The 25,967-nt window shown below is 35.2% G+C and overlaps 1 protein-coding gene across 2 annotated transcripts in view; it reads left to right on the top strand.

Moving 5' to 3' along the window:
• The first annotated feature begins 778 nt into the window (after positions 1-778).
• Positions 779-25,967, top strand: part of TMPRSS15 (transmembrane serine protease 15) — a 148,886-nt gene continuing 123,697 nt past the window's right edge. Inside the window, exons 1-6 of one of the 2 annotated variants that reach the window (XM_059063873.2) lie at positions 779-923; positions 3,103-3,233; positions 3,503-3,570; positions 9,519-9,670; positions 12,303-12,347; positions 14,018-14,053. In XM_059063873.2, coding sequence (XP_058919856.1) covers positions 779-923; positions 3,103-3,233; positions 3,503-3,570; positions 9,519-9,670; positions 12,303-12,347; positions 14,018-14,053 — 577 coding nt within the window. The remainder of the gene's footprint in view (positions 924-3,102; positions 3,234-3,502; positions 3,571-9,518; positions 9,671-12,302; positions 12,348-14,017; positions 14,054-25,967) is intronic. The other variant, XM_059063874.1, reaches the window with a different exon arrangement.

The raw sequence follows: 25,967 nt of genomic DNA, 5'->3' as shown, positions 1-25,967 counted from the left end.
GCCATAAAAAGTGGGCATATGAAACCTTGTTTCAGTAGACTTTCCTTTAGGTTAGATCAATACTCCCTTACACTGCATATAACTTCACATGGGTGACATAATGAAGATTACAAAATTTGTGATGGTTTCAATAAGAAATATATATATATGTACACAGAGATATAGAAAAAGAGAGAGAAAGTGGGATAGAGGGAGGGTGGAAAGAGAGATTAAGTATTAATATATATGTTAGGCAATATATATATATATACACATACACACATATGTGCTTAAAATTTATCTTTAGAATATCTATACCTACATAAAACAGGAAAAAAATGCCTTAATAATGACTTGAGTCAGAGGGTGGAAGGTTGATCTTTTAGGGACTCTTTACAAATATCATGTGCATGTGCCCAATGATTAATTTGACTACCATGAATTTCATATTTCTTCTACCAGTTCTCAAAATGATAAAGTATCATTTTTATTTACAACATGCAGTTAGTATCATTCACACCGACAACTGGCCTGTTCAGGTGATTAACATTTACAACTCTAAGCTTCTCTGTACTCATTAATGTCTTTTTAAACATTAACTGCACTTTTAAAGCTACTTAATGTATAGAGACATAATGTTGCCAAAGGGACATACACAACTCACTTACACTGACTAGTAAGACTAGTGTAGACTTGTTTGACAAGCCTCTTGGAAAACTTGAGAGCTTGTGCTCTTCAGCTGGTGAAGCTCCTATGCTCTCTCAGAGCCCTTAGAGTAGCAAACCTTCAAAAACCAAAGATGGGCTCAAAGCAAATTGTACCCTCAAGGCGCCGTTCTCTCAGCACCTATGAAGTCATGTTTGCAGCTCTCTTTGCCATATTGGTGGTGTTCTGTGCTGGATTAATTGCAGTGGCCTGGCTGTCAATCAAGGGATCAGAAAGAGGTAAGTCACAAAGACTTGGCTACAGAAAAAAGCTCTCAGATGAATGTATACACTTTAATCTCCAGAATCCTGCCAGCATATTGTATGCATTGCTGTGCTTTCATGGCAAGGTATTTATATTGCATCCAGATGCTTCACCGTAGTTTACTGCATAGAATTCTTTTAACATGGTATATAATTTGGATTTTAATTCAGAATTCAAACATGAGACTAAGTTTTTAAAACAAAAAATGATAATGTTCTCAGTTCCAACATATAACAAAGTAGGTTCATAGCCTGTGGGTCTGTTCTAATAGAATTTAAGTCATAAACCTATTCAAACATTGTTGACCATAGAAGCGGATAAGTTAAAGGCCAAGTTAAAGAAAAAATATTGTTTATTTCTAGAGAATTATATCTTTATTCTTTTATTAGTACAACAATTTGAATTGCAACAGTATAAGGCAACTTGAATGTAATTGTGGATCTATAAAGATCTCAAGTTGCCTGAGTAGCAACTTGTGATTTACAGAAAAAAAAGAAAAGGTAATTCTTATTTAGAGCTAAATTACCTGTACCAACTGCTTTTAAAAGATCTCCAATTGTATTATCTTGTTACAACAAACCTATGAGTTAGTTGTTATTGTTACCCTCATTTTATAGGTGAAAAATCAGAGACAGAGAATTTAGGTAACTTGCTTAAATTTGCAACATTGCCAGGTGGTGCAAAATAGACAGTCCAACTTTAGAACTTGTGCTCTTCTTTACCATTTATTCATTTCTAAGATAATTTTTTTTAAATGGCAGCATAGCAGAAACTTGAGTATTGGATTTATTTTTTCTGAGAACATTTTCACATTTTTAAAAAAATGATGAATAATATATAGGCATATTAATTCCTTCTGAAAACTCTCAGGGAAAAACCTTTTATATGTGAGTGATTTTGGTTTTACCAAGAAAATAAAATGCTCATCCTTTGAGTTAGTTCTTTTCCTTTAGTAAATAAGTAAATTAGAATGTAATAAATATGATTTATAGTTTTATAAAATAATTCCAATATAATTTCTGGTTTATTTAACTACTATAGCTACATACAGGAATATATTTTAAAGAGAAAGAAGACGTGATATTTTATATAATTATAAGAACAATTTAATAAATTATAGAAATTCACTGAGACTTTTAGAAAAGAGGCTGCTTTGGTCTTACTTAAATGCTGTGAATAACTTCAAGGATATGTAATTATTTGGAGATCTATTGGAAGCCTTGATGCTCAATAAAAATATAAAAGTTAGTTGTTTTACCAGAAAAATAAATATTTATAAATGTTAATATGATTTAATTGTGAACAACTGAATATAAGAAGGGATTTGAGATAAGGTAATAATAGAACACTAGAGGATATAAGACATTCTACCTTTAGTACATACTTTTACTTTAATATACTTTTAACACTTTTTATTGGAAACCATTGTAGACTTTTAAAAAGTTGCAAAAATTGTAGACATTCATCCAGCTTCCCCTAATGTCAATATCTAGTACACACATAGTACAATTGTCACAACCAAGAAATTCACATTGTTACAATGTTATTAACTGAACCAAACACTTTATTCAACTTGCACCAGTTTTTCCACTAATGTCTTTACCTGTTCAGGATCCAGTGCAGATTCCAACACTGGGTTTAGTTATCATGTTTCCTTAGACTCCTCCAACCCATGACAGTTCCTCAGTCTGTCCTTGCCTTTCACTTTTAAATATGCAAATCTAAATGTTATTTTGAATGTTTAAAAAACAAATGAAATAGTATTAATAATATGTTACATCAATTATGCAATGATAATTGTGTAGATGAAGTGCAAGGTTATTGTTTAAAGTATTAATTCTACAGTTCCTTCTGGACTAGGAGATTTGTGTCAATATATGACAGATCTTGGGTTCTGAAGTCAGTCATCCTTTGTCTAAATTCCAGATCTGTCCTTCTGTCACATTGGGAAATTTTCTTAGTGAATCTAAGCCCATATTTCCCGATCTGGGAAAAGAAGAAATAACATCTTCTCATACCAGGTCAATGCATCATTATTATTACGTTTACTAATGATTTCATCATTGTGTGAGTTTCACCTGAAGCAGAATGTGCATATTTTCTCTTATTCATTATTCACATTTTCAGCATTTTGTTTCTTATTAATTCATCTAGATGCAGCATTTGGAAAAAGTCATGAAGCCAGAGGGACATTGACAATAACATCCGGAGTTACATATAATCCTAATTTGCAAGACAAACTCTCAGTGGATTTCAAAGTTCTTGCTTTTGACGTTCAGCAAATGGTAGGAGACCTTCTCTACTCAACTAATTTAAAATTTCATAACATAGTTTCGCTAACCACTTGCCAAAAGATACATAGATCTTGTTCTCTTTGAAAAATATTAGTCAATAAATGTAATATGCTCAGGATACTTAAATGTATGAGACCCATCATCACAGAGAAGGAAATCACCCCAATACAGTTCTAAGTAGAATATAAAGATTACTTTGTTTAAAATTTTAAACAAAATCTTAAATTTAATATGCCTTGTCTTAACCTTTTCTTTTTTAGATAGATGATATCTTTCAATCAAGTAATCTGAAAAATGAATATAAAAACTCAAGAGTTTTACAATTTGAGTAAGTACAGCTCAAAATTTTTCTATAGCTAGAAAGCACAGGATCAAAAAATAGTGATCTTTTTGCTAATATTTGTAAGAGAGTGCCACTATTTTTAGGAGAAAATGGAACATTTTAAATTTTCAACATTTTCAAGGAGGATTGAGAAAAGTGGCATAGTATAAACTTTTATATTTGTAACAAATAATAATAATAATGCTAGATAATTTCTCTCATATTAACATGTTTCTCTCTCCTAAGTGCAAAATCTTTCAGAGACACATGGAGAAGGCTGAGGTTGACTGTATGCAGAGGTCTAGGAATCCTGACATTTAACCTATATCAAATAGAAGCCATAGGGTACCCCAGGTCATTGGAGAATGCAGTGAGCCTCACTTTATAGAAAGACTAATCTCCTATCTCAGATCAGAAACAATTGAACCTGAAAGCCTGGCACCAAAGATACTTGGTACAGGGTCTTCACTAAAGTCCTGACATTAGTATAGAACTCTGTTTCTTTCTTTCTCACCTATTTATCATTCTTTATCCCACTGCATATTCATGAGATCTTAGTCTCAGTAGCCAGTCAACCCTACCTCCATCTACTGGCTTCACTCCTATCCACAACACAGAGGCTTTGACTCCTGTTTTCCAGGGCTTATGATCTCTGATAGCCTCTTTCATGGCCTAATTTCAGGGCTATAATGACACAGGTGGACTCTCAGGAGAGGTTATTATTATTATTTTTTGTTTGTGTGTTTTCCTCAAAGCGCTGTTTTAAAATATTTATTCAGTATTTATTCTGCGAAGGTAAAACCATGCATGAAAGATTTTATTTCACTTTATTTCTCTGCTTTGGGATAAGTGAAACCAATTTCTCTTTTCCAGTTTTGGAGAGGATTGAGTGTGGAGATCTGCATTAAATCTTCAATTCAAATTTAGTTCTTAAAGGTTTTAGAACTAAAACCTTGCTTAAGGAGAGGTAAACCTGGTCCTTCCTCGCCTTCCTCAGGCTCTAACCAGTGAAATCCAAGCAAAGCACGTATTCTAGTGCAGAGTTTATTAGGACAGTTTTGCTAATGGAACTCTTTGTCTTCTCTTGTTTACAACATGCTGGATAACTTTGTTTTTACTATATTGGGAAAATTTGCTGAATATAGACTTTTATACAAGGTCTGGTGGTTTATCAAATCCCAAGCATTTTCTCTGATATTTATTAAGTAAACTTATGTTTCTCTAGATAGTAAAATCACTATATGTGAAACTGTAAATTATTTGAGCTAAGGAATTATTTCTTTCCCTTCCTTTAAACTACCTAGAAGACTAATATAGTGCCTAAACCTTGATACATATTTTACAACAATTCTCAAATAATATACTTCATCAGTGTAGAGAGACTTTCACCTCTTTGTAGCTGAACTACTTTTAAATCAGAAGTGAGTTTTTAAAGGATGTAATGCAAAGGAATTTCATGAAAATGTCTGTAAGATAAATTACAGGTAGGTACTTTGGGAGACTGAGAGGAAAAGGATGAGAAAAGAAATTCAGAAGCAGGAAAGAAAGTAACAAGCAAACTTTTAGGTTTACTTTAAATAATCACATTTAAAATGACATATTCCACTTATAGAAAAAATTGACAGACTCCTAATTACCTTTGTAAATTATTTTCACCTTAAACTCTGATTGATAAAATCAAGGCACAGAAATAACTGACTTCTCAACTAACTAACAATAGCCACACCAACTGCGAAAAATACATCTAAAAATCCTTTAAAATGCCTATTTCCTTTTTTGTTACTGATTTTACTGAAATACACACCCCATGCATGTGTACATGGTCAAGTTATAGCACTCAGAATACTAAACTTAGTCATTAATCTATCTCTTCTTCCTTTTAAAAATATTATTTAATGTCAAATCTTGCTCCCCCTGCTAAGTTGTGTGTGTGTGTGTGTGTGTGTGTGTGTGTGTGTGTAGAGCCACTCTACAGGACAAGCAAATGGTTTACCCTCACCTGGGAACACTTTCTATTATTCTACTTTGTGGAAAGTGCTTTGACTCAAAGAGCATTTAGGAGTTTCTTCTAATAAAGTGCTGTTTACACTTTATGGCAATATGAAGTGTGGTTTATACTTTATGGCAATAAATAAAGTGCTGTTTACACTTTATGGCAATATGAAGCTTATTTTGCTTCATATAGTGCTGTTTACACTTCTAATAAAGTGCTGTTTATACTTTATGGCAATATGAAGCTTATTTTGCCCTTTGAGCACAGATAAGTCATCAAGTTAGGAAAGAAAAGATTTTTGTTTACTCAGCAATCCTAGAGGTTATCAGTATCATTAAGGAAAATAAGAGATAAGAAACATTTGATTTATTGCACACAGGCTCTCTGTATAATGATAGGATTTATCTGTTAAAAAAAAAAAGCAGACTCAGATATTCCACTGGAACAGTACTTTGAAATAAAAATGGCCATTGTTTCTTTTTTTTTCCTAAAGGAAGAATTTGCGTTACCTTAATAAATAAATTCAATTTCACAGCAGTGATAGAGATCATTACTAAACTACTAACATAACAGCTTTAGCTTTCTTATTACATGAAACACAAAGGTTTATTGTGGTTTTCCTGATTTCTACTGTATATCTCTCTTATCTCAACATTTACTCTGAATAAGAAATAAATTTTAAAGAATACAACTGTATGTGGATATAGGATCTGTAACTCCTGTCCTCGCAAAGTATAAATTATTAAATGCAATGTATAATTCACAACAAAGAAAACACATCTTTCATATGAAGATGTTTTATGCCTGAGGATGAACTTATCCAGTTACTTTCAACTCAGTGAAAGAAAATCCCAGATTTGTATGCTCTCTACCAAAATTACCTTACATCTTTTACGCCTTAACACAAATAAAATAAAAGCAAGTGGTCAGTCAAACTTAATATGTGAAAGTCACACAAAGAGAAAAATCTGATTTAATCAGAATTAAAGCTATCTGCTGTGCAACCAAGGAGGTAAAGATTAGAAATTGAAGACAGAGAAACTAACAGACTTTGTTCACTCTCACTTTATTTTTACCATATTTAACTATGTCCATTTAAGAATTTTGGGGGGTGAGGTTGGTTAAGGAGACAATGAAAAGGAGGAGGCAGAGGAGGAGGAAGAGATGGAGGATGAGGGAAAATGAGAAGAAAAAGAACAGGTGTCGGGGGAGGAGGAGGGGGAGGAGGAGGGGAAAAGGGCAAGGGACAAAAAGAGGGAAGCTTCTATCTCTCAAAGTGTGGTGGCAATAAAATATCCATCCTCCCCCCCCCCCAATTCCAACTAGTTATTTTCTGTATCTTTTTAGATAGAAAGTTCTGGTAACAATGCAAGATAATAAAAACCTGGACCTGCATCTAGGCAAATGTGTTGTAATGTCTTTCCTATTGACAAATAGTTCATAATGGTGTTGATAGCAGTGGTACGTGGGGTGGTGATAGGAACTATAGCAAAACACATCTGGGAAACAGAGGTTCTGGGTTTTATTCCTCTCTCTCTCTCTCTGATATTAATAAGCTGTATAACTCTAGGCAAGGTTACCTATATTACTCTGAGTCTCATTCTCCCTATTTATAAAATTGCTATGTTGGCCAACATCAGATGCAAAAAGAGAGTCACCTCCTTTTTCTTGAGCACCTGTTTAAATAAATATGGATGAGGCCTGAGAGTTGTATGTCAGTTAAGATTTCTTAATTGCAATTAACCGAACACATGACTAAAAGTGCCTTAAACAACAAGAATTTACCATCTGACATCACAAGAAATCTGGAGGTTTCAGCAGAGGTTAACTCAGTGGAACACTGACAGAGACATAATCAAGAATTTAGATGGTTTCATTGTTTTATTGTACTATCTTTAGCTTGTCAATCATAGCTTGCCTCATGGTCCCAAGATAGATGTGACAGTTCCAGCAATTACATGTAGACATAATAACATTCAACAAAGAAGAGTAGTAGTCCATTATGAACCTTTATTTGATTAAATATAGAAAAGTTTTCAAGAAGTTTCCAATCAGCATCCCCTCATGTTCCACTGACCAGGTCCTAGTCATATGTCCATGAATAAAACTATCATTGACATGAGGAATGGTTGGAGAAGCCATGAGAAAATGAAGAGTTATTCTCAAACAAAATTAGAGACTGGCCAGCATGGAAAAATTAACAAGTGTGGAAGAAGAGATAAAAACAGTGTCTGTGATGAAATCTATTTTTATCAAAGGACAGCAGTGATTCCATGTGTGGGTAAATTTGGGGAACCAGTATCTAAATAGTTACTAAGGAGCCTTGTCATTTACAAGATTTGGATACTCTGATTTAATCAGATGGTTGGAAAGTTAAACATTTTTAAATAATATATTTAATAGAGGTGAAATGTGCAATTATTGGTCAGAGTATCCTGTTCACGTCAATCATGAAAAGCTAGCTACACAGAAAGGAATCACTTCTGCTAAACGATGAACCTGAATAGTAGCACAGAAACCAAAAAGGAATATCCTACCGAGAGGAAATGCTGATCTGCTGGGATCTTTCAAGAACATTTTTATCCTGTATATAGTCTTGGAGGAAAATAAACATTTATTATAGGTTTTATCAAGACATATATACATACAGATACATAAAGAACTCTTCAGGAGTTGATGAAGTCCTTCAAGAAACTCATTAACTTAAAGATATCACAATGGGCTTCCCTGGTGGTGCAGTGGTTGGGAGTCCGCCTGCTGATGCAGGGGACGAGGGTTCGTGCCCCGGTCCGGGAAGATCCCACATACCGCGGAGCGGCTGGGCCCGTGAGCCATGGCCGCTGAGCCTGCGCGTCCGGAGCCTGTGCTCCGCAGCGGGAGAGGCCGCAGCGGTGAGAGGCCCGCGTACCGAAAAAAAAAAAAAAAAGATATCACAAGGATATGAATGTAAATGTGTAAATTTCAGAACCAGCAAACATACCATGCAAAATTTGGTTCTCCTTAGTCTGCCTCTTAAGGGTCCAAGTAAACCCTGAGTACCCCCAGCTTACTGAGGGATACAGAATGAAGACCAGAGCTAGAGTTTGTTTCCCAAGCAGTTGTATCCTAAAAGCACAGTAGCAAAGTAGAAATGTAGACAGAAGAGCAAAAATCTCTCCAGTATTTCTAGTTGGCCCCAAATTTATTCATTTTTATGATTCTTTAAACTGTAAACAAATCACCACTGAAGAAAACTTTGAAAATGCATGTTTCAGAGAAGGCGATGAAGTAAAAGAGAAGATGACTTGGGTCATGTAATTGAATTCTAATGTTATGGTCAGAGACGAGTAGGCAAGATAATCCCAACCCTTGACCATGAGATAGAATATTCCACAAATTCCCAATAATCCACTTATGCTTGTCTTCTTTCTACCCTTCTAAATCAGGACATATTTCATTTATTTTATATTAAGAATGTAGAAGAAAAAGTAGGTGTAAATTAGTTGCTATAAGCTTGCTATCAAGCCTTCATAAACTATATAGAAAATTTTTCTCTGAAATCAGTGAAACTACTTTAGACCTATTCCTACTTAGAAGTCATCTATGAAAAATTAAAATTCACATTCTTCATTTTTTCAAACAGTAAAATAAGAATAAATGTCATGATACCATGTGATTTGGTTTAATTTGACACAAGTATCTGTGGTCTAGCCTAGGGATTAGCATGCTAATGTGGAACTCAGAAAAATCAGGTTCTAATTCTGGATATATCTTTGTGTTCTTGGAGAAACATTGTCTTTTAATTTCACTTTCTTCCACCTGTGAAATAAAGATAATATTTGACATGACCTACTTTGTATAGGTGTAATAAGGATTAACAAGGGGATAACTGTGGAGAATTTCAAAGACACTTACATAAATTGAACACAAATCATTTGAAGAAAGCTAACTTTTTTCTCTTATGTCATTTATTTCTTTGCAGAAATGGCAGCATTATAGTCATATTTGACCTTCTCTTTGCCCAGTGGGTGTCAGATGAAAATATAAAAGAAGAAATGATTCAAGGCATTAAAGCAAATAAATCCAGCCAACTGGTCACTTTCCATATTGATGTGAACAGCATTGATATTACAGGTATCTGTGAACATTATTTGATTTCTTTGAATTGTTAAGCTAGGAAATTAAAATTCTAGCTATGTACCAGGAGAGCAGTGGAATCATCCTGGACTTTAGAAACCTGTCTTATTGCCTGAGGTAACACATTTACATAAGAAAAATAAAATATGGAGAAACTGTATTTGAAGAAAAATGTCAGTGAGAAAATGTTTGTAAAATATCAAACATCAGAAAGATTCTGAAAATATTGGCATGCATAAATGTTTTTGGGTCTGATCACACTTTTGCCATTGGCCAAGCACACCCTGACTTTCCAGGAACCCTGCATTGGAAAGTGACACATTACTTTGTGATAGTCATATAGATATTATTAGATTACATAGTCAAGTGGCAAGTCCAGTCTCTGACTGAGGACTTAAAAGAAGGAAAGGAAGTAAAAAGAGGGGATTATGAGTTTGATTCATCCCAGTTACTTATAAAAAATAAAACTTTATTTTAAAATGATAAATAATTTTAAGATAAAAATAAATGAAAGGGGAAGAGATATAGCGCATCAAAAACAATAGCAAGACAATAATGTCTATCAATGTTAGGTTATTCTAAATTTTCCATTTTAGTTATTTCCCATTCAATTTAATTCAACAAAGATGTATACCGAGTCCTATTTTGGTTGAAAACAATAGTAAGTTGCCAGGCCCATCCAGATCCACAATCTCTTATCTGTAAACCTTCAGGCTAAATATGTTTTAGAATTCAGAAATTTGTAGATGTTAGAAAGCTCATCAATATATATAAATATCCACATTAAGTGAAAGAAAGGCAAACAGCCTATTGCCAGTTCAAATAGTTTTGCTTCAGAATGAGATGTCAGTACAGATTTGCTCTTAAAGGAAACATAAAAAAAACATCATTTTTAAAATTTTGTTATAGTGGATACAAAACTGCAGACCTCTAGTTGCTTTGCTTTACAGCATGTGTTCATCAAGCACAGTACTCTTTCACTAAGCCCCCTACTATATCTTGCCATGCCTGTTCAGTGAGAAGACAGCTCAAGCTCTTAAGTGCTTCTTCTACTGATGGTTTGGTCCCCTCTGGCACAGCTGCTGGAGCAGAGACTGTTTTGGATTTTTGTCTGATTCAAATGAGCTGAAAACTACTACTAACTATTATTAGCTACAACAGGTGGTTTTTCTATAAACACATTTACTCCTCATACCAATCTTATTACACAATATCTTTACTACCCCCATTTTACAGATGAGACAACTAACATACAGAAAATTTAGCTATTTCAAGGTGGATTGAGGATTCTGCCCCACGTGGTCTTAGCCTAATATCTGCGCTCTTAGCGCTTATATTAGAGTTTCTTCGTAATAGTTTTGTCTTTAAACAATATTGATTATTTTTCAATAGTCAATTTTCTCCTAGAAAGGTGGTATCTTGCTATCTTTATTTGAATAGGCATCAGTTTCTGGAGGTCTGCTGAGGCAAATGAATTGACAGGTGTGCTGAAACTTATTTTCATGACTCCCTATGGTGGGACTATTTGGGAGAGGGGAGTTTGTGGTTTTAAAAACTTTATTCAATAAAACCATATCCTTTGAATTAACTTAGAATAAGGATCATAAATGCAATAAACTATATCACAACATCAACTCAAGAATATGATCCAGAAGTTGAAGTTACATTTAACTTGTTGAACTATATTAAAACGCATTTATAAACATAATATGAAGCTTAATTTTAGGTATTTAAGTTTAATATTCACTTGCATCATGTGAATTTTCAAATTTATTACATTTTTAAATTGGTTAATAATTTCACAGATACCTTTGATTTTTATATAGTATACTGTCAAACCAAACATAATTAAAATTAAAATATTATCTTCTTTATGAAAATATCTCATAAAACTTATTTTATCTTCTTCATCAATAATCTACCATATATCATTTATGAAACTGCTATAGATTCTTTAGAAAGAAGACAGTGCAGTAATGAAGAAATAATGTAATAAACAATCTAGTTAGTAGAAGAGGACATACCTCTTAACCCACTTACCATAAATATTATTTTGAATGAAACAAATTCATTAGATCATAAGTTATGCTTTGATTTTCTTTATTTTTAATATAGTTGTCATTATATCTTTAAAAATATTAAACATGTTAATGGGTGAAGAAAATAGCTAGTTTTTATCCTTTATGAGAAAAGCACTTTATACTTAAACAGTACTTGTTCCCTGTAGATATTATCATGTGTAAGATTATTTTGGCATCCATTTGTTTCAGTGCAAAACCATTGATTCTAGGTCTGACAAGATATGGTGTGTTATATTGTCTCTTAAATATAAATTATTCTATATAATTATGATGAATAAATAGATATCTTTCTTAAATGGGTAAAATAAAGCAAATATATTGCATAGGTAAATTTATAGAGAGAATACATAGAGTTTCTGGAAATTCATCAAAAGTATCACAATCAAATTATAATTAAATAAATAAATAGGAACATTCAGGATGAGAAAGAATGAAATGGAAACTGATAGATCAGATGCCCGTTGGATGAATATTCAAACTGCACTCAATGTTTTGTAATATATTTATACTCTAAGCCTTAACTTCAAACCAACTTTACTTTATTCCAGCGTCTTTGGAGAATTTCTCTACGATAAGTCCTGAAACAACTTCAGGTCAGTACTTATGGCATTTCAAAATGTATAATTTGGTGACCATAAAACTTTATGACATTAGGCAAGGATTCAATTTTTTTCTGGCGGCTCTTTCTTTTTTTTTTTTGCGGTACGCGGGCCTCTCACTGCTGTGGCCTCTCCCGTTGCGGAGCACAGGCTCCGGACGTGCAGGCGCAGCGGCCATGGCTCACAGGCCCAGCTGCTCCGCTGCATTTGGGATCTTCCCGGACCAGGGCACAAAACCGTGTCCCCTGCATCAGCAGGCGGATTCTCAACCACTGCACCACCAGGAAAGCCCGGCTCTTTCTATATGAGATATTTAGTCTTCATATCAAAATGTATAAAGCATACATTTGGTTAGGAATAACATAGTTCATAATATTGCAAAGTTCATAGTGCCTTGTTATATATACAAGGATATGCATTGCATTTCCAATTCCAATGTTCCTTTCATATTTTAAATTCTATATACGTATGTATGCATATATGATGTGTGAGAGTGTGTGTGTGCGCATGTGTGTGATCTCAAAATACGGCTCTGATCATGTAGCCTTGGAAATGAAAACCTGACATTTGTAAGGTCACTATAAATGAGGGAAAGGAGTTTAAAATATAATGGAATGATAACTTTCAAAATGTATCGTACTCTTTGGAAAGGACAATCTAAAGTTTAATGTTAACTTTGCTCTATTCTAGCATTTTCTCCACCCTATGATTCTAACTGCAATTGGTCACTACCTCTTCACTTTGTCTTATCAAGATCATACTGACTATCAAAAGAGTGCTTTGAGAAATTATCAATCATTTAAAAACTAACCTGAGTTATCTTAAAATGGAAAATCATTCTGTTGTAGAAAAATTATTCAAATTGAAGTCAAAAGATTTGAACACTAATCCTGTCTGTCAACTACCAGAAACACTGGGCATTTCACCTTCTGAAAATCTGCTTCCCCTAAATTGTAAATAATAAAGTTTTCTAAATATTTTAGAAGTCATCAAAAGTATCGAATTCATATAAAAATGATTTTTTAAGTGTAAGTTGTTATAAAACTATAACCACATTACTTTTAGTGTTATCCATAATCATGACCATTTTTATAATATTTGAAAAATCTATTTGTTTGAAGTATCTACTTGGACCAGGTATCATATTTTACAAACATTATCTCATTTAATTCTCAGAATGATTCTGTAGAGAGTAATATTTTTTCCACTTAAAAATACATAAGTAATAAAGAATGTGCCCAGAGTCACACAGCTATTAATTATCAAAGTCAGGAATTAAAAGGAATTCCCCTGGACTCCAAAGCCCATGGTCTAAGCATAATTCAAGCTCCTATTTCAAACAATAGCAGATTAATCTAGAACATTTTAGTCTACAGCCATTATGAAATTAATGAATTCTTATGTTTAGTTATTGATAATTGAAAAATATCATCTTCATTATTTAAAAAGAACATCTAAAAACCTCTACTCTACACCTCTAAAAATCAATAAAAACATAAAAGATTTATTTTTAGCTCCAGCTACAAATGATATAGTCTTAAGTTAATAAATATTAATAATTCATAGTAATTTTTAAAACTCTCAAGTAAAATATTAAACAGAAGGAATTCCTAATAATCAGTTTTAAAATGTAATTGTTATTTTTATGTCATTTACTTTTACAGACAAGCTAACTACCAGCAGTCCTCTGGCAACTCCAAGTCAGTTTTAATATTATTTCTCTTATTTTAAAAAAACTTTTCGCTAATATTTCATTTTGACTCCTGAGAATTCTCTGATAACACAGCAGTTAACAGTACCCTTATTTAATAGATAAGAAAACTAGAGCATCAAAGTTTATACTTTTAGCCTAATATTTTGCCAAAAAATAACAATATATTTGAGGCAATCAAGGCCTGTATTATCTGATCTCACTTCAGTCCTTCGTCCATTAGAACCATGGTTATTACCTTTTGCTAAGAATGCCACCAATAGGTTCAAAATGTCTGCCAGAAAGGATGTTGGTTTCATAGGATGTGAGGGAATTTTTTCTCTAATTATTCTCTCTGCATGCAAGGGAGACGTGCTTGCTCTCTCCTCTTAACACGGTCTGGTTGCCAAACCAGTACCAAAGTTGCCTTGGAGTCATTCATTCAGCAATTTTTCATTAAACGCCTACCTTGTGCCAACTCCTGGTATGTACCTGTAATGTGACAGTTTTTCTGGATTCGTAGTAATTGTCTACTGTGCCTTTGTCTATGTGCTGGTTAACCAAAATGTCTTCTCTGGTCCTAACTTAATCTTCATGCTAAGTGGTCTGGATGTGAACCTAATCTCTTTAGGTAAACTCCATAAAGGCAATAGTGTGTGGATTGTCAGCTCCAAAAATAATACTGCCATTTTTATGTTATTAGAATTTATATCAAATGTTATATACATACAAGGAGAGAACATTTGTGAAATTATAAATGATCTCTGAGTAACACAATAATTCTTGGATAAAATGGTTGGTGTGATGTTTGAAAAGCAGAATGATATATGAATCATTAATCAAAATGCTTTAGGAAACAAGTCATCCCACCTCTAACCCTATAGAGGTCTTTTATGGTAGGATAAGCCTGCCTGGGGTTGTATGTAGGTATTAACCATACAGTAGCACAACATATTGAAAAATAAAACTGCTCTTCAGCCCATAGTCCCTTATCCAATGTAGAAAACTATTTACAGCCTCTAAAATCACCTTTCAACACACTTTCAAAAAATGATTTTAGGATCTATAGTGACTAATTCCTTTAATCTAAAAATAAACTGAAAGAATAATTTTAATATATTTTGAGAAATTTATTTCTAAAACTTTAAAAGTCAACAACAAATATCTAAATGAGTGCTCTGTTTTCCATTTATCTGTCTGTTTACTGATTCACTGAATGATTCATACAAGCCACAGTGATTGAAGACCTCAGGTATATAAAATGCCCTCAGAGAAATATGTGGAATGATTTAGGGGGGAAAAAAAGTGTTAAAGCAAGAAATCCTTGGACTTGAGTTTTCCCCCTTACTCTCCTAAAGGCAAACCCACCAAAATTGTAAAAAGTGGCTGAACCATATGACCAGTTCCTTGCAGGACTATGTCTTGTCCAAAACATCCATAAGAAATTTGTCCACACCAAAAAGGTCCTTGATAATTTGGTCCTGTCCAAAATCATTTGGCATGGACCAAATAAGCTCATGGACATTTTATATAGGACCAAATATTAAGGACCTTTTGGAATGGACCAAATGTCTTATGGACCAAAATATTTCACAGGCCAAAGGTCTTGTGACATATTGGCCAGTATCAAAAGTTGGCTAACAGCCCAGTTTCTTCTGGCCAAAAGAGATGGAGAATGGAGAACAGAGAGCATGAGGGTAATACTCAACTCGTACTTTTCTCTCCTAGGGAGTGGAATAGAAATCTCCTTTCCTACATGTAAACTATAGGAATGGGATCAGCACATATTTAGTCCTATCTTTCACTCTTTATGTAAGCATTTGATAATCAAAATGAAGACCAAAAAGTAACATACAAGTTTCAAACATTGAAACTGTGTGGGTGAATCCACCATAACCATTTCCACCAATTACTGTACACGTCACTTTTGATAAGCTACCTAGTCTTCTTGAACTTTGTATTTATTATCTGAAAGACAAAGATTTAAATATATATCTTAGAGTGATCGTGCAGAAGAGAAATAATACAGATACAAATTAATGACTGGCATAAAGAGGGACACATGTTAGATCCTTTCTCCTTTCCCCCTTCAGACTTAGACCAAAAAAAAAAATAAAGCAGCTGGATACTTTTTTAAAAACACTTTTCAAAAACTAAACTAACGTTAAGACAAGATCACTGTATTCAGTAATGCTCATTTTAATCTGATCATTTATTTGACCAAAAAAACTCCATATCCAAAGCTTTCCTGTTATTGGAGACTGTACTGAATTACTTTACTCAATCCTCAAAAAATTATAATAAGGTAAATAGGTGGCAAAATATCACATTCCCTCTTTTACTGGATCCATGAGTCCCCAGTCATCCTTCCCATTTATTCCTCTCATATGTCAAGATACTATAAATCTATAGAAGGGAAAGAGACAATTAAACTTGAAAACCGTAGTTTCCAAGCAATAATTTATTATGAATATGCCTTTCAGGGATGTTAACTTTATTCTCATTTTTTATATGCCTGGAAGACAGAGTGTGAGAAAAATCAGCAAATACATGCATCATATACCTGAGTGCTAGTAATATTATAAATTCTGCTGCAGAGAATTTTTATATGGTAGTTGGTACAAAGTCCATGAGGATTATGTTCTATTGCTCAACTGTCTTTGTTGCCAATTACTGTAAAGTTTTACTAACCCATTTGGAAGAGTAAAGGGAGATATGGGAACTAAGGTTGCATTATACCGATTGATTTCTGGCTGCTACAGTGTACCTGATAGGGGCCCTTTGGGGCAATTGTTCATATGCTTGAAGGGTTTCTAGACTACAGCTTGTTCTAGTCTTTTGTTGCTTACTGTGTAGGCAATGATTGTGAAAAAATAAAAGTTTCACTATCATGGGCTTTCTCAATCTCCAACAAAATGCAATTTGCCACAATTCCACTATGTGGAGGGGTTTGGGGACTGAAGAAAAGGAACTGGCTGATTTGGTGAAGAACATAAAGTTGGGTCAAGAGAAACTAAGGCAGAATTATACTCCTCAAATGAATTAATTGCCCCAGGACGAAGACACAGGCACTGTAACCAACACCAAATGTATTTTGACTTTAAGTATTTTTTCTCTGCATTTGAGAAAAAAATATACATATATTGCTAAGCACTTTCTTCTAATTTAAGACATTCCTATGCACATAACAGAATTAAAGCATCTTTCCACTATAATTTCATTTGAATTGACCAGTCATAGTCTTGTTAAATAGATTAAATTTGTTCTTTTAAAGTAGATGAGAATTTCTGTAAGGTGATATCTTTTTTTCTAATACAGTACAGTGAAATGAACTTGGTCTCTCAAGGCAGGCATTCATGGATTCAGGTTCTGATTCCATTACTAAGTAAGCTATTAAAGGAGACAGTTACCAGGAATTGGGTTTAATTTGTCTCATCTTTGGCCGCCAAGCGTTATTACCCCTATTTAAGTAACAGAGAAAATAAAAATCAAAGATTTCCAAAATGTGATTTTCAAATTACTGTCTTGTGTGTAATACTTCTTATAACTGGTTTGGAAGAAAACAAATAATGGATTTCAGTCTTTTTATCCTCAACAATGCTTAGCACAGTGTCTGCACAAAGTAGGCACAAGAGATTCCTCACCCCAAATCACTGGACATTGATATGACTGAATCACTCTGAAGTAATCACATTTCAGTGTGTACTGACTCCTTCATAATACAAATATGAACAGTTACTTAAAACCTTCCATTTGCAGAATACCAAATAATACTAATTTATTGGTGGGTTTTCATAATTTGCCAAAAAATTAATAACCAGAAGATAAAATATGTTATAGATATAAAATTATGCTAATCTTTTTCCCACTCAAGAAAACAGCAACTAATATTCAGACAATTTGAACAGCTTTTAATAAACAGAACCAATTATTATTCTCTTTGTGCACATTTCCTTAAATAGACTTTCTTAACTCCTTTGCTAAAAATTCCCTCTTGAGAAGTACAGTATGGATTTCCTAGAAAAGAAGGAACACTAGAGCAAAAATTAAGGAATGAAATGGCAAACTACATACTACACAAATCAAAGGACTGTAGTGTTAAGAATGGAAGGTCATTTTAAAAAACTGGAATCTGGTTAATTTCTGTAATAGTTAATGTGTTAACCAATGGTTTTGTTGGGAATTGAAATCATATATGTGTACATAAGGAGATGAGACGGAGACAGCAGACTAGGTAAAAATAAAATCTGATAAAATCCCAAAACACACTTCCTTTATATAAAAAAAATTATTCATATTTTCCATGTTGGTTTTTATTTTTTAACATTTTCATTGGAGTATAATTGTCTTACAATGTTGTGTTAGTTTCTGCTGTATAACAAAGTGAATCAGCTATATGTATACATATATCCCCATATCTCCTCCCTCTTGTGTCTCCCTCCCACTTTCCCTATCCCACCCCTCTAGGTGGTCACAAAGCACCAAGCTGATCTCCCTGTGCTATGTGGCTGCTTCCCGCTAGCTATCTATTTTACATTTGGTAGTGTATATATATCCATGACACACTCTCACTTCATTCCAGCTCACCCTTCGCCCTCCCCGTGTCCTCAAGTCCATTCTCTACATCTGCATCTTTATTCCTGTCCTGCCCCTAGATTCTTCAGAACCATTATTATTTTTTTACATTCCATATACTCGCGTTCGCATACAGTATTTGTTTTTCTCTTTCTGACATTCTTCACTCTGTATGACAGACTCTTAGTCCATCCACCTAACTACAAAGAACTCAATTTCATTTCTTTTTATGGCTGAGTAATATTCCATTGTATATATGTGCCACATCTTCTTTATCCATTCATCTGTCAATGGACATTCAGGTAGCTTCCATGTCCTGGCTATTATAAATAGAGCTGCAATGAACATTGTGGTACTTGACTATTTTTGAACTATGGTTTTCTCAGGGTATATGCCCAAGAGTGGGATTGCTCGGTCATATGACAGTTCTATTTTTAGTTTTTTAAGGAACCTCCATGCTGTTCTCCACAGTGGCTATATCAATTTACATTCCCACCAACAGTGCAAGAGAGTCCCCTTTCCACCACACCCTCTCTAGCATTTATTGTTTGTAGATTTTTTGATGATGGCCATTCTGACTGGTGTGAGGTGATACCTCACTGTAGTTTTGATTTGTATTTCTCTAATGATTAGTGATGTTGAGCATCCTTTCATGTTTTTGTTGGCAATTTGTATATCTTCTTTGGAGAAATGTCTATTTAGGTTTTCTGCCCATTTCTGGACTGGGTTGTTTGTTTTTTGGATATTGAGCTGAATGAGCTGTTTGTAAATTTTGGAGATTAATCCTCTGTCAGTTCCTTCAATTGCAAAATTTTTCTCCCATTCAGAGGGTTGTCTTTTCATCTTGTTTATGGTTTCCTTTGCTGTGCAAAAGCTTTTAAGTTTCATTAGGTCCCATTTGTTTATTTTTGTTTTTATTTCCATTTCTCTAGGAGGTGAGTCAAAAAGGTTCTTGCCGTGATTTATGTCATAGAACATTCTGCCTATGATTTCCTCTAAGAGTTTTATAGTGTCTGGCCTTACATTTAGGTCTTTAATCCATTTGGAGTTTATTTTTGTGTACAGTGTTAGGGAGTGTTCTAATTTCATTCTTTTATGTGTAGCTGTCCAGTTTTCCCAGCACCACTTATTGAAGAGGCCGTCTTTCTTCCATTGTATATTCTTGCCTCTTTTATCAAAAATAAGGTGACCATATGGGCATGGGTTTATCGCTGGGCTTTCTATCCTTTTCCATTGATCTATATTTCTGTCTTGGGGCCACTACTATATTGTCTTGATTACTGTAGCTTTGTAGTATAGTATAAAGTCCAGGAGCCTGATTCTTCCACCTTGGGTTTCCTTTCTCAAGATTGCTTTGGCTATTCGGGTCTTTTGTGTTTCCATACAAATTGTGCAATTTTTTGTTCTAGTTCTGTGGAAAATGGCATTGGTAGTTTGATAGTGATTGCATTGAATCTATAGATTGCTTTGGGTAGTAGAGTCATTTTCACAATGTTGATTCTTCTAATCCAAGAACATGGTATATCTCTACATCTGTTTGTATCATCTTTAACTTTTTTCATCAGTGTCTTGTATTTTTCTGCATACAGGTCTTTAGGTAGGTTTATTTCTAGGTATTTTATTCTCTTTGTTGCAATGGTAAATGGGAGTGATTCCTTAATTTATCTTTCAGATTTTTCATCATTAGTGTATAGGAATGCAAGAGACTTCTGTGCATTAATTTTGTATCCTGCTAATTTACCAAATTCATTGATTAGCTCTCATAGTTTTCTGGTAGCATCTTTAGGATTCTCTATGTATAGTATCATGTAATCTGCAAACAGTGACAGTTTTACTTCTTCTTTTCCCATTTGGATTCCTTTTATTTCTTTTTCTTCTCTGATTTCTGTGGCTAAAACTTCCAAAACTATGTTGAATAATATTGGTGAGAGTGGCAACCTTGTCTTGTTCCTGATCTTAGAGGAAATGCTTTCAGTTTTTCACCATTGAAAACTATGTTGGCTATGGGTTTGTTATCTATGGCCTTTATTATGTTGAGGTAAGTTCCCTCTATGCCTAATTTCTGGAGAGTTTTTTATCATAAATGAGTGTTGAATTTTGTTGAAAGCTTTTTCTGCATCTGTAGAGATGATCATAAGGTTTTTCTCCTTCAGTTTATTAATCTGGTTTATCACATTGATTGATTTGCATATAATGAAGAATCCTTGCATTCCTGGGATAAACCCCACCTGATCATGGTGTATGATCCTTTTAATATGCTGTTGGATTCTGTTTGCTAGTATTTTGTTGAGGATTTTTGCATCTATGTTCATCAGTGATATTGATCTGTAGTTTTCTTTCTTTGTGACATCTTTATCTGGTTTTGGTATCAGGCTGATGGTGGCCTTGTAGAATGAGTTTGGGAGTGTTCCTCCCTCTGCTATATTTTGGAAGAGTTTGAGAAGGACAGGTGTTAGTGCTTCCCTAAATGTTTGATAGAATTCTCCTGTGAAGCCATCTGATCCTGGGCTTTTATTTGTTGGAAGATTTTTAATCACGACCTCAATTTCAGTGCTTGTGATTGGTCTGTTTATATATTCTATTTCTTCCTGATTCAGTCTCGGAAGGTTGTACTTTTCTAAGAATTTGTCCATTTCTTCCAGGTTGTCCATTTTATTGGCATAGAGTTGCTTGTAGAAATCTCTCATGATCCTTTGTATTTCTGCAGTATCACTTATTACTTCTCCTTTTTCATTTCATATTCTGTTGATTTGAGTCTTCTCCCTTTCTTTCTTGATGAGTCTGGCTAATGGTTTATCAATTTTGTTTATCTTCTCAAAGAACAAGCTTTCAGTTTTATTGATCTTTGCCACTGTTTCCTTCATTTCTTTTTCATTTATTTCTGATCTGATCGTTATGCTTTCTTTCCTTCTGCTAACTTTGGGGTTTTTTTGTTCTTTCTCTAATTGCTTTAGGTGTAAGGCTAGGTTGTTTCTTTGAGATGTTTCTTGTTTCTTGAGGTAGGACTGTATTGCTATAAACCCTCTTAGAACTGTTTTGCTGCATTCCATAGGTTTTGGGTCATCGTGTTTTCATTGTCATTTGTTTCTAGGTATTCTTTGATTTCCTCTTTGATTTCTTCAGTGACCTCTTGTTTATTTAGTAGTGTATTGTTTAGCCTCCATGTGTTAGTATTTTTTACAGATGTTTTCCTGTAATTGATGTCTTGTCTCATAGTGTTGTGGTTGGAAAAGATACTTGATACGATTTCAATTTTCTTAAATCTACCAAAACTTGATTTGTGACCCAAGATATGATCTATCCTGGAGAATGTTCCATGAGCACTTGAGAAGAAAATATATAATGTTATTTTTGGATGGAATATCCTATAAATATCAATTAAGTCCATCTTGTTTAATGTATCCTTTAAAGCTTGTGTTTCCTTATTTATTTTCATTTTGGATGATCTGTCCATTGGTGAAAGTGGGGTGTTAATGTCCTCTATGATTATTGTGTTACTGTTGATTTCCCCTTTTATGGTTGTTAGCATTTTCCATATGTATTGAGATGCTCCTATGTTGAGTGCATAAATATTTATAATTGTTATATCTTCTTCTTGTATTGATCCCTTGATCATTATGAAGTTTCTTTCTGTCTCTCTTGTAATAGTCTTTATTTTAAAGTTATTTTGTCTGATATGAGAATTGTTATGCCAGCTTTTTTTTATTTCCATTCGCATGGAATATCGTGTTCCATCTACTCACTTTAAGTCTGTAGGTGTCCCTAGGTCTGAAGTGGGTGTCTTGTAGACAGCATATATACAGGTCTTGTTTTTGTATCCATTCAGCCAGTCTGTGTCTTTTGGTTGGAGCATTTAATCCATTTACATGTAAGGTAGTTATTGATGTGTATGTTCCTGTTACTATTTTCTTAATTGTTTTGGGTTTGTTATTGTAGGTCTTTTCCTTCTCTTGTTTTTCTTGCCTAGAGAAGTTCCTTTAGCATTTGTTGTAAAGCTGGTTTGGTGGTGCTGAAATCTCTTAGCTTTTGCTTGTCTGTAAAAGTTTTAATTTTTCCATCAAATCTGAATGAGATCCTTGCTGGGTAGAGTAATCTTGGTTGTAGGTTTTTCTCTTTCATCACTTTAAATATGTCCTGCCACTCCCTTCTGGCTTGCAGAGTTTCTCCTGAAAGTTCAGCTGTTAACCTTATGAGGATTCTCTTATATGTTATTTCTTGTCTTTCCCTTGCTGCTTTTAATACTTTTTCTTTGTATTTACTTTTTGATAGTTTAATATGTGTCTTGGCATGTTTCCCCTTGGATTTCTCCTGTAAAGGACTCTCTGTGCTTCCTGGACTTGATTGACTATATCCTTTCCCAAACTAGGGAAGTTTTCAACTATAATCTCTTCAAATATTTTCTCAGTCCCTTTCTTTTTTTCTTCCTCTTCTGGGACCCCTATAATTTGAATGTTGGTGCATTTAATATTGTCCCAGAGGTCTCTAAGACTGTCCTCAATTCTTTTCATTCTTTCTTTATTCTGTTCTGCTGTAGTTATTTCCACTATTTTATCTTTCAGGTCACTTATCCGTTTTTGCGCCTCAGTTATTCTGCTATTGATTCCTTCTAGAGAATTTCAAATTTCATTTATTGTGTTGTTCATCACTGTTTGTTTGCTCTTTAGTTCTTCTAGGTCCTTGTTAAACATTTCTCGTATTTTCTCCATTCTATTTCCAAGATTTTGGATCACCTTTACTATCATTACTCTGAATTCTTTTTCAGGTAGACTGCCTACTTCCTCTTCATTTGTTTGGTCTGTTGGGTTTTTTCCTTGTCCCTTCTTTTGCTGTGTTTTTCTGTCTTCTCATTTTGCTTAACTTAATGTGTTTGGGGTCTCCTTTTAGTAGGCTGCAGGTTCATAGTTCCTGTTGTTTTTGGTGTCTGCCCCCAGTGGCTAGGGTTGATTCAATGGGTTGGGTAGGTTTCCTGGTGGAAGGGACTGGCACTTGTGTTCTGGTGGATGAGGCTGGATCTTGTTTTTCTGGTGGGTAGGACCATGTCCAGTTGTGTGTTTTGTGGTGTCTGTGACTTTATTATGATTTTAGGCAGCCTATCTGCTGATGGGTGTGGTTTTGTTCCTGTCTTGCTAGTTGTTTGGCATAGGGTGTCCAGCACTGTAGCTTTCTGGTCATTGAGTGGAGCTGGGTCTCAGCATTGAGAAGGAGATCTCTGGGAGAGCTTCCACCATTTTATATTATGTGGAACCAGGAGGTCTCTGGTGGACCAATGTCCTGAACTTGGCTCTCCCACCTCAGAGGCACTGGCCTGTCACCCGGCCAGAGCACCAAGACCCTGTCAACCACACGGCTCAGAAGAAAAGGGAGAAAAAATGAAAAAATGAAAGAAAAAAATAAAATAAAATAAAGTTATTAAAATAAAAAATTGTTTAAAATTTAAAAATTTTAAAGTAATAAAAATAAAGGAAAGAAGGAGAGAGCAATCAAACCAGAAAACAAATCCACTAATGATAACAAGCATTAAAAACTATTCTAAAAGAAAAAACAATATATGGACAGACAGAACCCTAGGATAAATGGTACAAGCAAAGCTATACAGACAAAATCACCCAAAGAGGCATACACATACACACTCACAAAATGAGAAAAAAGAAATATATATATATATATATATACATATATATATATATATAAAGGAAGAGAGCTACCAAATCAATAAACAAATCTACCAATGATAATAAACTCTAAATATTAAACTAAGATAAACATAAAACCAGAAACAAATTAGATGCAGAAAGCAATCCCCAAGTCTACAGTTGCTCCCAAAGTCCACCACCTCAATTTTGTGATGATTCTTTATCTATTCAGGTTTTCCACAGATGCAGGGTACATCAAGTTGATTGTGGAGATTTAATCCACTGCTCCTGAGGCTGCTGGGAGAGATTTCCCTTTCTCTTCTTTGTTCACACAGCTCCTGGGGTTCAGCTTTGGATTTGGACCCGCCTCTGCATGTAGGTCGCCTGAGGGCATCTGCTCTTCGCTCAGACAGGACGGGGTTAAAGTAGCAGCTGATTCGGGGGCTCTGACTCACTCAGGCCACGGGGAGGGAGGGGTACAGATGCAGGGCGAGCCTGCAGCAGCAGAGGCTGGCGTGACGTTGCACCAGCCTGAGGCATGCCGTGTGTTCTCCCGGGGAAGTTGTCCCTGGAGTACAGGACGCTGGCAGTGGCGGGCTGCACAGGCTTCTGGAGGGAGGTGTGTATAGTGTGCCCTGTGCACGCACACAGGCTTCTTGGCAGTGGCAGCAGCAGCCTTAGCGTCTCATGCCCGTCTCTGGGGTCTGCGCTGATAGCCACAGCTCGCACCCACCTCTGGAGCTCCTTTAAGCGGCACGCTTAATCCCCTCTCCTCGTGCACCAGGAAACAAAGAGGGAAGAAAAAGTCTCTTGTCTGTTCAGCAGCTTCAGACTTTTCCCGGACTCCCTCCCGGCTAGCTGTGGTGCACTAGCCCCCTTCAGGCCGTGTTCACGCCACCAACCCCAGTCCTCTCCCTGGGATCCGACCTCCGAAGCCCGAGCCTTCAGCTCCCAGCCCCCGCCTGCCCCTGTGGGTGAGCAGACAAGCCTCTCGGGCTGGTGAGTGCTGGTCAGCACCGATCTTCTGTGCGGGAGTCTCTCCGCTTTGTCCTCCGCACCCCTGTTGCTGCGCTCTCCTCCGCAGCTCCGAAGCTTCCCCCTGTCCGCCACCCACAGTCTCCGCCCACGAAGGGGCTTCTAGTGTGTGGAAACCTTTCCTCCTTCACAGCTCCCTCCCACTGGTGCAGGTCCCATCCCTATTCTTTTGTCTGTGTTTTTTCTTTTTTCTTTTGCCCTACTCAAGTACGTGGGGAGTTTCTTGCCTTTTGGGAGGTCTGAGGTCTTCTGCCAGCATTCAGTAGGTGTTCTGTAGGGGCTGTTCCAAATGTAGATGCATTTCTGATGTGTTTGTGGGGAGGAAGGTAATCTCCACATCTTACTCCTCTGCCATTTTGAAGGTCTCCCCCCCATATTGGTTTTGAGAGAACTTTTTTCATGGACCGAGACAGCTGAAGAGTGTTTATACACCAGAGTCTGGAGATATACAGAGTACAGTCTTGACGTAATATAATATTTCCACCTTCAAATCAAAATATTTCAAACTAGAGTCATTTTCTAATCCCACCAGCTGTTTCTCTTATAATCACTAACACGACTAATGACCATTGGTAATTCAACTGGCTATTCCAAAAGTGTACTTAACCATCCTTAGCATCCCCTTAGCCACTGCTCTCTCATCAGGGGCACATCTGGTCACTAAAGCTCATCAATTCTACT

This window comes from Kogia breviceps, chromosome 5, assembly GCF_026419965.1.
Source record: "Kogia breviceps isolate mKogBre1 chromosome 5, mKogBre1 haplotype 1, whole genome shotgun sequence".
In the NCBI taxonomy this organism is placed as follows: Eukaryota; Metazoa; Chordata; class Mammalia; order Artiodactyla; family Physeteridae; genus Kogia; species Kogia breviceps.
The sequence above is the reverse complement of the archived record's forward strand: the minus strand, read 5'-3'. Positions and strand labels throughout refer to the sequence as shown.